The sequence below is a fragment of the Herpailurus yagouaroundi genome, unplaced genomic scaffold (genome assembly GCF_014898765.1).
Source record: "Herpailurus yagouaroundi ecotype Mexico unplaced genomic scaffold, PumYag 428, whole genome shotgun sequence".
NCBI lineage: Eukaryota > Metazoa > Chordata > Mammalia > Carnivora > Felidae > Herpailurus > Herpailurus yagouaroundi.
Genome location: NW_024412645.1, coordinates 469,711 through 484,186, shown reverse-complemented (window position 1 = coordinate 484,186; position 14,476 = coordinate 469,711). Strand labels below are relative to the sequence as shown.

General features: G+C 39.9%; 1 protein-coding gene across 12 annotated transcripts in view; it reads left to right on the top strand.

Annotated features, from left to right (window-relative positions):
* Positions 1-3,286: 3,286 nt before the first annotated feature.
* The window catches only part of DEPDC5 (DEP domain containing 5, GATOR1 subcomplex subunit), a 126,986-nt gene continuing 115,796 nt past the window's right edge, over positions 3,287-14,476 (top strand). For 11 of the 12 annotated variants that reach the window (XR_005787036.1, XR_005787038.1, XR_005787037.1 and 8 more), the window contains exons 1-7: positions 3,379-3,497; positions 4,214-4,337; positions 6,900-6,987; positions 7,602-7,648; positions 9,349-9,434; positions 10,334-10,417; positions 11,416-11,465. Coding sequence is in view for 9 of the 12 variants with exons in the window: in XM_040463996.1 (XP_040319930.1) it covers positions 4,280-4,337; positions 6,900-6,987; positions 7,602-7,648; positions 9,349-9,434; positions 10,334-10,417; positions 11,416-11,465 (413 nt within the window). In the remaining 3 variants the exon portion in view is untranslated. Of the gene's footprint in view, positions 3,329-3,378; positions 3,498-4,213; positions 4,338-6,899; positions 6,988-7,601; positions 7,649-9,348; positions 9,435-10,333; positions 10,418-11,415; positions 11,466-14,476 lie in introns of those variants that run through there. The other variant, XM_040463991.1, reaches the window with a different exon arrangement.

Sequence of the window (14,476 nt, the reverse complement as noted above, 5' to 3'; positions counted from 1 at the left end):
TGCAATTCTAGGAGCCTATCTCTGGAAGCCCAGGAGATCCTTTTATAACTTGAATAAGTATTTTAGGTCATGTTGCATTCATTTATTGATTAATTCATCATCTGTCCCTTCCCAGGCTTGTTCATCATTCTGTGGTCAGCACCTAGCACCGTGTCTGGCACAAGCAGACATCCAACAGACATTTGAAGGAAGGAAAAGATTTATTAAAAAGGGAATTAAGGAGGTTTAGAGAATTGGGGTGCCTGGGTGGCTCAGTCAGTTAAACGTCTCTTGATTTCAGCTCAGGTCAGGATCTCCTGGTTTGTGAGGTCAAGTTTTGCACCCCCTTCGGGCCTCTCTCTGCCCTGAGAGCAAGAAGCCTGTCTGGGATTCTCTTCCTTTCTCTCACCTCCACTGCTAACGTACACGCACACGCATATGCCCTCTCTCAAAAATAAATAAACTTAAAAAAAAAAAAAAAAGGAAGTTTCAGAGAATGGAGTCAACTTGTTCCATTTCACACAGCCTTGTGTTAAACAGAAATATGTTGCTTTTTGGGCTTTATTAACTGGGCAGACTAGAGAGCTAGAGGTTTGGATGTTTGAGAGAGATTTTAATTCTCTCTTCTTTGATCAGGGTATCTTTTGAGCTAGTTAACATTTTTCCCAGAATAGTGGTTTTCCCACCTTTGGTTAGGGCTGGAGATATGTAAACCCAAATGCCAACCCTATTGTTTTATAGCCTGTGAATCCAGATATCATCCCATACACATGTACAATTAACACAGGCTACTACAGATGAGTTAATTAGACATTGTCTCTAAAACATTTCTAAATTTACAGTATCTACATCCTCCAGTACTTTCTCAGGCAACTACCGGCCTATAGAAGCGGATCTGAGAAACCCAGTATTACTAGTTTGTCTTTTTGCCTCAGCCTCTAACATGACTGCACAGCACCATTTTTGATCTTGTCTTTATTTTAAAATGTGATATTTTGTTAATAGTGGATTTTTGTATTATTTATTTTAAAAATTGTAATAAATATTATTTATTTTGTTCCCTTGAGGGTTTTTTTTTTTTTGACACTTCCTTAACATTTTGTGCCCTAAGGGAAGTGTCTCACTAGCCTTACCCACCTTATCCTACTCCTAACCCTGCTCCTAGCTCTGTATTAGGCACGGAGAGGTTCAAAAGAAGCATCATACATATTATGCAACCCCCTAATAGTCGAGGAGAATTTCGTAATGAATTCCATGCTTTTGGTTAGTCAATAATACCGTACATTTGGGGTGCCTGGATGGCTTAGTTAGTTAGGCATCTGACTTTAACTCAGGTGGTGATCTCTCTGAGCCCTGCGTTGGGCTCTGTGCTGACAGTTCAGAGTCTGGAGCTTGCTTGGGATTCCATGTGTCCCCTCCTCCCCCCACCCCCCCACCCCCATTAGTGCTTGGTCTCTCTCCTCCCCAAGAAAAACAAACAAAAAATACATTAAAAAATATAATACTCTAGGGGCACCTGGGTGTCTCAGTCAGTTGCATGTCTGACTTTAACTCAGGTCATGATCTCACAGTTTGTGAGTTCGAACCCTGCATCCGGCTCTGTGCTGACAGCTCAGAGCCTGGAGCCTGCTTCGGATTGTGTCTCCCTCTCTCTCTGTCCCTCCCCAACTCACACTCTGTCTCTCTCTCCTTCAAAAATAAACAAAAACATTAAAATACACATATATATAATGTTCTACATTTATACATAGCATTTTAAATTCTTTTAATTTCAATGACCTAATGTAACATGTTCCTTATTTCATTTGACCCTCAAACACCTTGTGAACAAGGATATACATGTACTTTTTATTCCCATCTGACAAGGGAGAAAATTGAGAAAAGAGAAGGATCTGGTGCAGTCACACTGCCAAAAACAGGCTATTGTGCAGCTGGTTGTAACATAGTGATCTTAGAACCAAGGATCCCCTGGACTAGATCCCCAGTACAGGAGCTAACTGCTCCAGTCTCCCCTAACCTTGACCAGACTTTGACAATTTTTAAAAAGCTCAAAACCTGTCAAAGATTTTTACTAATTTTTGCCAAGTTAAAAAGTGAAATATTTGCATTTCTAAGATAAAACACCAGTCATGGACATCTCTCAGAAGACAGAAATCAAATTTCCTTGAAGGCCAGGGAGAGAGAATCCCATTAGTCCCTCTGGGATGGAAGAATTTCCTACCAGCCACTGCTGCAGATAAAAGTCTGGGGAGATCTGAGCAGGTCCCCTGAATTAGCAACATTAAAGTGTTATTTATATTTAACATTTTATCCCTGAAAGTCTTTTTGCAACTGTTGCAGTACACTTGATTTCATGTTTTAATATAAAAAATTACAATTATTTTATAGTCCTTCAACTTCTGAACCCTAAAGTAAATATGGATGTTTAAGGAAACTCTTGTCTTGCCAGAGCCTCTTCTCCCCACTCCTTTGTGGTATGTGACGCTTTTTTCTTTAAACATTCAGAAAATTTCCAAAAACCGTAAGTCAATTAGATGGAGATGGCAACTTGTCAGGAGCTCTTGGGAGAGTTTCAGGCACAGCAGAGGCAGTTCTGATTTTCTTAACAGAAAGATGTCCTGACAGGGGCTTAGCCTGAGCTCTGGCGTGTAACAAGGATGCTGGTTAAACGCTCAGCCTTCAGAGCCAAGCTGGACTTGATGGGGTCAAGAGCTTCTTTCCGAGGAGTTTGGTGTCCCCTGTTCACCCGTCTGTGAGATTATCAGCCACCTAATAGGGACGTGACCATTTCATAAGGGCGTCTGTGAAAGCTATTGTAGCTATTAACAACCAGAGAGGTACAGAATATCGTTTGGGGTTTGGAGGGACTTGAAAAGGGCATCCAAATGAATACTTCCCAGCACTGTCCATCGCATTAAATTGCGAGTGCTCAGCTTTTGCATTTTACAAAAGTTCTCCAGGAAACTATTTTGTGCTTCTCACTAGCCCGGTGAGGCCAGGCGAAGGTCCATTAACACCGTTAATGGATCCGGGGAGACTCGCCTGAGTTTGCCCTGTTGAGGGACTGAATCGGAAACGAAGCTCCCGGTACGGATCGATGTGATAATGTCTGGGAATAAAAGGATTTTCTTTCTAAGGCTGGCTGCGGTCGGGTCACCGGGCGGGAAACGCAGGAGGCCGCCGGAGTTAGAGGCCGCACACGACGCCCCGCCCCTGGCGAGAGCCCCGGATGGGGAAGTGGCGCGGACACCGAGATGAGGAGGAGGCCCGGCCAGAGCGGCCCGGGGCAGGTGGGCGGGAAGGGGGCGGGGCCCCGGGGCGGAGCCACCGGAGCTGCGCGGGTTCTCAGGTGAGCGCTCTGTGGCTGGGGCGGGCAGGCAGGCTCCTTGAGGTCCGGCACGGAAGCCGCAAGGGCTGTGGGGCCGTAGGCGGGGCGTCCCGAGGAGACGCAGGGGACCTCGGGAGGGTTGGGGCCTCGGAGTCCCGGCCTGAAGGGGGAAGGGGCTCCGGAGCTGCGGGTGAGTGGGGCTACTCGCCGGGCCGGGGTTTGTGGAGCCTGAGGGAGAGGGCCGTGACCCAGGTTCGAGTCCAGGTCCTACTCCCCAGCCCGCTGTGTGATCTTAGACAAGTCTCATCCCTCTCTGAGCTTCAGTGACCGCTGCTGTGAAATGAGGGTTGGGGAGGAGGAACCGCCGAGAGTGTGTACAGATGGACGTTCGGAGAACGAACTCCTGCCTTCCTCCTGTTTATACTCTCCTTGCCCAGGAGATTGACCGCGGAACGTGGACGGTGGGAGTGTCTCAGTGTCTGAGTGACCTTGGGCAAGTCCCTTGCTCTGGCCCTCACTTTCCTCATCTACAAAATGAATGCGCTAAACCTCTTTCAAGATCTCTTTAATATTTGGGTGTTATTGTTTTAGATAGAGACAAGGTAGTGAGTGCCCAATTCACTACAAGGTTTCCCTTCAGGGTGTGATAGAATATATTCTTGGAAGTTAGAATCCACCCTGGCCTGAATTCCCCTTAGTTCCCAGATTTTGTGGTGTTTTCTGTGTTTTGTTTTTTGTTTTTTTTTTTTTGTTTTTGGTCCTCCAACCCTCCTCGTAATTGGAGGAGTGATTTCATCCAAGAGTTGGTGCTGCCACTCATCTGAACAGTACTGGTATATTCACTGGCCTAAAACCAAAGAGCAGTTGCAAGGAAAAATCTGACATCCCAGCCTTTTTGTATTTCAGTGGCAGGGAGGCAAGATGACTTCTCTCCCCCAAGCTTGGAACAGCTGAAGGAAACAACAGTACAAGATGAGAACAACAAAGGTCTACAAACTCGTCATCCACAAGAAGGGCTTTGGGGGCAGTGGTCAGTATTGATCCGTTTTGGGGGGTTGCGTAAGTTGGCTGAGGTTCTAGTGTGTCCAGTGCTTCAAAAATGACACACTGACTCATGACAGTAGAGGCTGGAGGTGAATTAACTGAGCGAAGCAGCAAGTGTAATACAGTAGCAGGGAGGGCAGTAGCATGTGAGAGCACAGGCCCCTTCTAAAAGCACTTGTGTTCTGATTTTTAAGGAACAATGTGAATGTTGCCAGTTTACTACCTTCCACTTATTTGTATTTTATATTATGTATTTACTATATACGTTCTATAAAATCCCAGTCTGCACTGGTTTGGCAGATAAGAAAAACTTACATTCATTGAGAGCAGTAGTAAATATACATTAGACAGGTATGATCAAAGCGTGAACCTTTGCCTGGTTTCCAGGCATAGTAAGAAGAAGCAGGACACAGCATATTGTTCTGTGCTAAACGAGATTTTTCAGCTCTGCCTCTAACTTTTCCTGTGACCTCAGGCAAGCCCCTAGTTTATCTTACTTACAGCCTCAAGCACATTAGAACAGTTTCTCTGTTTCTCTTAACACCTTGAGTCTATAAATATGCAGAATAGGATGGCAATTAGTAATACGATCTTTTTCTTTTTGTAAAGAAATAATTTTCCTTTCTGTCCTAACAACCTTATTTGCTTCAGAAATTGGAATTAACAATACAATGAGTCATTTAAAAATTATGTTTTACTGTGTATTTGCTCTTACGTATGTGTAAGTCTCCCAAGGGCAAGGACTACCCAAAAGGGAAAACACTAGTTTCTATATCATAAAGTTTGTGGAGATTGAGTAAGATGATGTATGTATTTAGCAGAGTACCATGCTCAGGGCCACTCCGTAAATGGAACCATTATAATTACCAGGACAATATATACCAGGCAGTTGCTATATTTAAAATACAATTTTTGGGGCACCTGAGTGGCTCAGTCGGTTTAGTGTCTGACTCTTGATTTCAGCTCAGGTCATGATCTCATGATCTGTGAGAGCGAGCCTCTGTTGGGTCTGTCCTGACAGCACGGAGCCTGCTTGGGATTTTGTCTGTCCCTCTGTCTCTGTGCTTCCCCAGCTTGTACTCTCTTTGTCTCAAAAATAGATATTTAAAAAAACTACAATTTCTGCTAAAATGCAGACCTTTGTTAATATTAGACTTTGTATTAATGTCTATTAATGATAGATGCTGCCTAAACATTTGTGGAATAGAATTGAATAGACAACAAAAATAACTTGTCAGAGGGAAGGATGCAAGGCTATAGTATATACAGTGTATATACAATGTATGCAAGTCTACTATACAATGTATAGTTTACTATAGCTAGGTGCTATACCCAGTCTCCTTCAGAACTATGATTAGAAACACATCCAACAAACTTAGCTGCATATCTATGCTAAACATAAAGGTTGTGAATATGATAAGGTCCCTTGTCCTTAAGGAGCTTTCAGCTTGATGCAACAGATATGCAAAAAAAAAAAAAAAAAAAAAAAAAAAAAAAAAAAAGAAACAGTGGAATTTGTGCTCAGTGCTCAGGGAGTTTAATTCAGACTATGGAAGTTAGGGGAAGGCATCACAGAGGATTTGGCATAAAACTTTCAATGGAAGCAATGTACCAAATAAAATTTGGTATTAACCCAGTGCTTTGCCATCCTAGGTTGAATTTTTGTTGGTTTTGATTATATTTGAAATTTAGATATACTTATTTGTCATGGATTTTAGCATAATTAAAGACCACATCTTTCTCTCAAAATTAAACCAGAAAAAAAAAATCACTCTGTCTTTATGGTTCTGAGTTTGTTATATAAGAAAGAGTTCTCCCCACTCCCAGTGAGGGTGGGGGAGATAAACATATGAAATTATGTCTTCCTTCTATTTTAAGAGTCTCATTGGACCCTAATGTGAACTGGTATCCAAAGTTTCTCCCTGATCAAGTGCTGCCTCCTAAAATCTAAGGCATTTTATTTGGCTTGTGTTTTTCTTTTTTTCTTTTTCTTTTTCTTTTTCTTTTTCTTTTTCTTTTTCTTTTTCTTTTTAATGACATGAGAGGTGGTAGGCTTTAGGCAGAAGGAACCCTGGACTAGTAGTCAGTCTTAGTTGTGCTGTTATCAGCTGTTTACCCTTAGGCCTGTATCACCTACATCATTTCTTCACTTCTGTTACATCCGAAGATTTATTATGAGGATCACATTAAGACAGTATTTTTGGAAATTCTTTGAACACTATATAAATGTAAAGGATTGTGCTGTATCTGTGGGACCCAGACAGTGTGTTCCCGGTGTATGCCAGGTATGTGATAATTCAAGGGAGTAAGGTGTCCCAGAGGTTTAATTTCCAGAGAGCAAGGACTGCTTTTTCCCTGGGATTGTTGGGGCGGTAGTAGAAAGAACATGATCTCTGAGGACAAAGGTCCCTGAAAGTTGACCCACTCATCTACTCACTAGCTTTGTGTCCCTGTATGAGGTTATGATGACCCAACCTGAGAACGTATACCATAACTGGTTGCCCACATGAGTCTCTTTTCTATTTGAAATTGCCCAATTATCTTTCAGATGATGAGCTAGTCATGAACCCCAAAGTGTTTCCTCACATCAAGCTTGGAGACATTGTGGAGATTGCTCACCCCAATGATGAATACAGGTAAACCTCTCATTAGGATCAAGGGAACTAATTGGACAGGCTGATGTTTCTGAATATTTTGTTTAAGGGGCTTGATGGGCAAGACAGCTCTTAGCTTTTACATAAAAGGATTTGATAAACCAATGATCTTTTAAAAAGTAGTCTATTCTGGGGCGCCTGGGTGGCGCAGTCGCTTAGGCGGCCGACTTCAGCCAGGTCACGATCTCGCGGTCCGGGAGTTCGAGCCCCGCGTCGGGCTCTGGGCTGATGGCTCAGAGCCTGGAGCCTGTTTCCGATTCTGTGTCTCCCTCTCTCTCTGCCCCTCCCCCGTTCATGCTCTGTCTCTCTCTGTCCCAAAAATAAAATAAATAAACGTTGAAAAAAAATTAAAAAAAAAAAGTAGTCTATTCTTTTGTTTTTAAAGCTGAAATGAGAGCTCTGAAAATTGTGTAGCATTTATCTGTTTCCTTGAGTGCAAGTGCATAGTTTCTTTGTTTCTAAGAGAACTTTCTCCCCTTGTTGTGCTGCAGGTTACATTATGTCCAGAGGGATCTGTTTGCCTTTTGTTGGGGGGTGAAGAAAGCTGGTTAATTACCGCTTACAGCATCCCATCTCTTTGTTGCTTTTTTCTCCAGCCCTCTGCTTTTGCAGGTCAAATCACTTAAGGAAGATTTACAGAAAGGTAAGAATTCCATCTCTCTTCTCTTAAGATTTTTGTACTTAGAGAAACTGTTTCAGAAACTGAAAGAAATGTCTCATCATAATCTCAGGGAATGTGGGCAGCGTACTTCTTTCCTTATCAAATTGTGTTCCCTTAAAAAAATTGTCAGATATTGAAACTGCCAAGGAATCTCATTTGTCAGCATCTTGAGGGCACTGAAGGAATCATCTTTTTTTTTTTAAGGGTTTATTTATTTAAGTGATCTCAGTACTCAGTGTGGGGTTCAAACTCACAATCCCAAGATCAAGAGTTGCATGTTCTACTGACTGAGCCAGCCAGGTACCCCAAGAAGCCATCTTTCTTGTCAGGGGGAAAGTTAACCTGCATAGGTGAAGCTTTATGCTTAACTCAAAACAAAACAAAACAAAACAAAACAAAACAAAACAAAACAATTGTTGGCAAAGCATGCTTTCCTAAATATTTTTTCACAAGGTGTGTGTGAAGTGCCTACTCTGGGTGAGACAGTATAAAGAAACATTGATCATTACCTATCAGAAATGCAAGGCACTGTGCTGAGAGCTTTTTGTAATGTCTCTTTCTTTTTGTCTTCCCACACAACTCTTGACTGAGTGAGGAAACTTAATCTCAGCGAGGTGAATTAGCTTGTCTGAAGTCAGTAAGTGGAGGAGGCAGAGCCGCCATTCTACTTTCTCATTCTGGATCTGATCCCCTTACCATGGGGGATCAAAGAACCAAAATGTTAATTGATAGCAAATAAAGTAATTCCTTAAATAGTACTTAAAAGAAAAAAAATTATAACGTATTCTAAAGGATTGTGATGTCCACTACTTTTACAATACAATATGATGGGGAAATATTTTATAAAATCCAAATCCTAATAGTTTCTTCCTTACCCTCACCATCCCATTTCCTGCCACCTGTTATGTTTTTTATTTACCAGATGTATGGGCTCATTGAGAAGTTTGTTTCTCTCTTATCTACCTTCTCTACTTTCATTCCAAGTGAGAAATGATCTCCTTCCTCTTCTGAACTTTCATAGTTCTTTGAACTTTTTTTTTAAATGTTTTATTTATTTTTGAGAGAGAGAGAGAGAGACAGAGTGTGAGCAGGGGAGGGGCAGAGAGAGAAGGAGACACAGAATCTGAAGCAGGCTCCAGGCTCCGAGTTGTCAGCACAGAGCCTGATGTGGCGCTTGAACTCACAAACTGCGAGATCATGACTTGAGACAAGTTGGACACTTAACCAACTGAGCCACCCAGGCACCTCAGCAGTTCTTTGAACTTTCTGAAGTTGCTTTTTTAAATTTGTTATTTTCCTCTGTCTCCATTTCTGTCTATTTTATTTTATTTTATTTTATTTTATTTTATTTTATTTTTTATTTTATTTTTTTTGCACAGAACCCAGTGTGGGGCTTGATCCCACAAACCATGAGATCATGACTTGAGCTGAAGTCAGACACTTAACTGGCCCAAGCACCCCTCTGTCTTTCTCGTATTTTAATTGCTAGAGGCTCAGGTCTTATTTCACCTGCTTGCTTCACCTAAAAAGCAGAGAATTCAAAACTTTAAGATGCTGGAAGGCAGAGAATATTTCTTGCCCATGTCCAAGGATCATTTGTGTTGCATGTCAAATGAGTATTTATAGATTAGAAACTTGCTTCTTTTGAATATGTTATCTGATCCAGATTTCTTCTGTTTCAGAAACTATTAGCGTGGACCAGACCGTGACTCAAGTGTTCCATCTAAGACCTTATCAAGATGTTTATGTGAATGTTGTAGACCCTAAGGTACGTTTTGGTTCTGGACTTGAATATCTTTTGGGAATGATTAATACCATTCCTAAAGGTTAGGTCTCTAAGGTAATAATGAGTTGCTTAAGTGTAGTGTTGGACTATTAAACATGTGGTTGTATATAGGTCATTTAGATTATAGGTATTATGTAGGTTTCATTTAAAGCCCTCACCCGGGGCGCCTGGGTGGCTCAGTCGGTTGAGCGTCCGACTCCGGCTCGGGTCATGATCTCACAGTCTGTGAGTTCGAGCCCCACGTTGGGCTCTGTGCTGACAGCTCAGAGCCTGGAGCCTGTTTCAGATTCTGTGTCTCCCTCTCTCTGAACCTCCCCTGTTCATGCGCTCTCTCTCTCTCGGTCTCAAAAATCAACAAAGGTTAAAAAAATTAAAAAAAAAAAGCCCTCACCTTTTTTTTTTAAAAGTTTGTCCTAAAAAGATTCTATATATATGTCTGCTTGTGAAGCTAATAGTAAAATTTTCTATTGAAATATAATTTTTGTATGTGTTCTCTTTTTTTTTTCTGAAATGAGAAATGATGTTATAATAGGTAAAAATCATTGTGTATAAGATACTATTGACATTCTCTAAAGAAATAAAGCACAGAGCTCAGTGGCCTGTTTATGTGCCAGAGTCGAGACTAAACACAGAATTATTACTTTGGTACTCTTTGCACTTAATCATGATACAGCTGCTGTAGCATCTGTTGTAGACTTATCATCTGTGCTCAAAAGCCTTTCCTGGCAGGATGAAATTCTGTTTGTCAGGTTTCTGTTATTGGATGGTCTTCCAGTAGTTTTTTCTTGCTAAAAGGGTTCTTCATGCTTAGTGTGCATTATCTTAAGACTATGAAGTGTGGCAGAGTAATGCAGAGAGATATATTTGATTATCCCTTTTAGGATGTGACCCTTGACCTAGTGGAATTAACCTTTAAGGATCAATATATTGGCCGAGGGGATATGTGGCGATTAAAGAAAAGTTTGGTAAGATATGATTTAAAAAAAAAAGTCTCTTACTTTTCCCATTGTATTAATAATCCATGTTCCTCACAGAGATAGATTTAGTGGAGAGAAGAGTATAAAATCCTTTCCAATTCCAGCATCACAGATAATTATTGTAAATTCTTTGTGTATCTTCTTCCATTCTCTTTTTGTAGTTTTTTTGAGCTTTGATTTGCTTGTTTATAGATTTTTACTTCACATTTTTTTGTTTGGATGGTAAATTATAATATCGTTTTACATTTGAATGGAACTTTAGCTTTCAGATGTTCACATCACCTCCCTGTGGACAGGTATTTATTACCCATATAAATTTATTAGCTTATAGATGTGAAAACAGATTGAAAAGGTAAGTGATTACCCAAGCCAAAAAAACCAGTCAGTGGTTGACACCAAGCTAGAACCCAGATTTTGTTGCTTCCAGGTTAGACTGCTTTTTGCCACATCCTGCTCCTGTTTTCTTGGTTTCTTTATCTTGAATTAACACTTTCCACCTAAAATGATCAGTTCATTGCGAGCTGGTACTGAACATTCTTCTTATTAGGCATTTTGAGTATTATGAAGCAACGCATTGTAGGTAGAATTTTCTTTCATACAGTGTATTATTTCAGAAAAAAATGCTCATTTTTTTATTGGATGGGAGAGAGTTCCATTCTATAAATTGAGAGCTGAAATAAGAAATCAATGTTCTGTAATTAAATGAATATGTAAATGTAGATATATATGCAAACATGTGTGAAGATAAGTGTATTAGTGAGGTTAGGCGTTTATTCTTACTGTTGCCTATACTTGCCACACTCGTAAGAACCTACTGTTATACCTGCCCCAGCAGGTTTCCCTATGGGGTAAATCTATTACTCCCACATTAATTGAACCTTGGGTTGTTAGAAGAAATTAGAAAGGCAGGAGACTTTCTTTGTGACCTTTTATGGCCTTGATGTGTTGTTGAATCTCATAGTCTTTCTCTTTCTGTCTTCCCTTAGGTCAGCACATGTGCCTATATCACTCAGAAGGTGGAATTTGCTGGCATCAGGTAGATATTACATCACTCTTGACTTATCAGCTAGTAAATGGAAGTAGGATCTAGTGTAGTAACTGGGCTGCATACAGCATTGGAGGCATGTGGATGTCTGTATGATAAAATACACAATAGCTTAAAATGTTAGATTGTTGTTGCTGAAGCAAACTGAAAAAATCCCAAAATGCGCTATAATGGTTTTAAGATGAGTGGAAGTTGTTGAAGCCACGTGGTATTCTGTAATAAAGGAGGTATAGACTCATAATTTTAGAACTAGAAAAAGCCTTAGATGAATGTATTTAATCAAGCTTTCTCATTTTACAGATTAAAAAACATATTTGGAGATACAAAATGACTAGCACAGTAGTTCCTGGTTTGCTGCCTTTTTAACCATATTGCATGACTCTTGATTTATTATAATTATCCCTAAATTTCAGTTTGTGGAGAAGAGCAAAAAAGGGTCTTTTAATTCAAAGAGCACATTGTCCACAGAGTAAGGCCTTCAAACAGTGCAAAAAGTGTATAATGAAAAACAAATCCTTCTTCTTAGAAAAAATGGTCTCTTTCCTGAAATTCATTATGTATAACACAAGCATATTTACATCTGGTTGACTCACTTTTAATGGCACTAGAATTGACCAGTGGGTTCTGGTGATGTAGTCTGGTCCTCCATTATGAAGTTCCCCATCAACTTTTCTCCTAATGGTTTCACTCATTTATGGTTGTTGCAAGATGGTGATTTTCTTTTCTTTTCTTTTTTCTTTTCATTAATGTTTATTTATTTTTGAGACAGAGAGAGGCAGAGAGCACATGTGCATAAGCAGGAGAGGGGCAGACAGAGGGGAGTACAGAGGATCGCGAGCAGGCTCTGCACTAACAGCAGAGAGCCCGATGCAGGGCTTGAACTCATGAACCAAAAGAGATCATGACTGGAGCCGAAGTCAGATGCTTAACTGACTGAGCCACCCAGGTGCCCGGGTGATTTTTCTACTTCAGTCATTTCTCCTACCTTTGTTAGCTAGAATCCTTTTTGTAAAGAACTTTTCTTCCTCAACTAGACCTGTTTGATTAATCTGAACTACTGATCCTAAAGGAAAGAAAAGATAAAGAATTATTTTTTCCCCCCAAATGGGGATGTTTTAAAAGTTGGAGGATCAAGGGGCTCCTGGGTGGCTCAGTCGGTTAAGTGTCCTACTTCAGCTCAGGTCATGTTCTCGTGATTTGTGAGTTCGAGCTCCATGTTGGGCTCTATAGTAACAGCTCAGAGCCTGGAGCCTGCTTCGCGTTCTGTGTCTCCCTCTCTCTTTGCCCCTTCCCCACTTGTGCTATGCTCTCTCAAAAATAAGTGAAAAATAAAAAAAAAATTTTTTTTAAATGTTGAAGTGTCAAGATTACTTGAAAAATCATAGATTTTAAAGCACAGCCCACGAAGTGACTAAGCCTCAAGCAAAACAAGAAATGCAACCTAGATTCACGCTTTCCAGTACAAGCTAGTGTCTCCAAAGTGGTGGGCCAGGAGTCAGGAAAGCTGTAATCTACTCCTGCACTGCTGGTGATTAGCAGGGTGATGTGGGCAGGTCAGGGAGACTCTTGAGTCTACTCTGCAAAATGAAGTGTTTGGTTTAGAATCTTTTTCTGTGAAGGACCAGAGAGTAAAGATTTTGCACTTCAGGCCACATGGGTCTCAGGTCTCTGTCCCAAATTCTTAGTTTTTTGTTTTGTTCAACATTTAAAAATATAAAATCCATTCTTAGCTGTGGGCCATACAGAAATAGGAGATGGGCTGAATTTGGCCTGCAGGCTATAGTTAGCTGAGCCCTGGTTTAGAAACCCACTCAGATGCCATTCATTCTTACATTTCTTGTTTTTCTGCACAAGTGCCCTTATCCATATGGTACCAGATATAGAAATGAAAACTTGTGACATAACGTCAGGTTTAGACTTTTAAAGATCTGTCCTAATATTTTGCTCATTCATGGTTAAATGTAAGCCACAAAATCTACCATTTCTCCAGAAGACTTATTTATAGTCTTCCTATGCTGAATCAAAAGTTACTTTTTTTTCTACATGGAGGCATGCAAATTAAAAAAAAAAAAAAAAGGAAGATGCTCTGGGACCTTATATAAGAAAAGATAGTCATTATTTATATAAAGTCATAATTATTAAATAATTTTTCTGTAACTTAGTCTTTTCACCTGGTAATTGAGTTAATACATAAGGACATATGAGATAGTTCCATTACCTTGAGACCCTGCCTTTGAAATGTCATTTTTCCTTCGAAGGTAAACATTTTGATTTTCTCTGACTAAATTCTCCATGTATTCTTTAATCAGTACTGCAATCAGTATTTGTTTTTAAAAAGTAAAGTTTTAAAAGAAAAGTATTGTATGATCTCCTAAAAATCAGCATTTTGCTTTTTTTAAATGTGGAACTTAGAAACCTATTTGATAGACTTAGAAGTCTACTTGATCTCATTGTGAACAAATCTCATTTTTCCAGATAGAGTTTTTGGGACTGTTGACTAGATAAGGTTTCTTTTTTTACTTAAAAAAAAAAAAAAATTGTGTGTGTGTGTGTGTGTGTGTGTATGGTTTCCTGTTGGATCTGCCGTACTGCAGAGAATCATCTGGGATCTTCTCTGATTTGAATTTGATTCTCTGGTGGCCATTTAGTTGGAATGTCTTTCCTAGTTATAGAATTAATATTATTAAGTACCACTTGTTCATCAAATGCTAGATACCAAGCATATGCTAAATATTTTTATATATAATACTTGCTCATTGTAGACCATTTGAAAAACAGATTAAAGAAGCAGGAAAAAGAAACAATTTACCACTCAGAATCGACCACTGTTAACATTTTGACACAGTTCTGTCAAAATGTAGTACCCTTTTTGGCTTGAGAACATATGGTGTATATGATTTTATATACAATTAAAAAAAAAAGAGCCCAAAACAGTTTTCATAATTAAAATGAAAACATTTATTCTAGAAAATTTGGGTAATACAGAGAGTATAAAGAAGAAA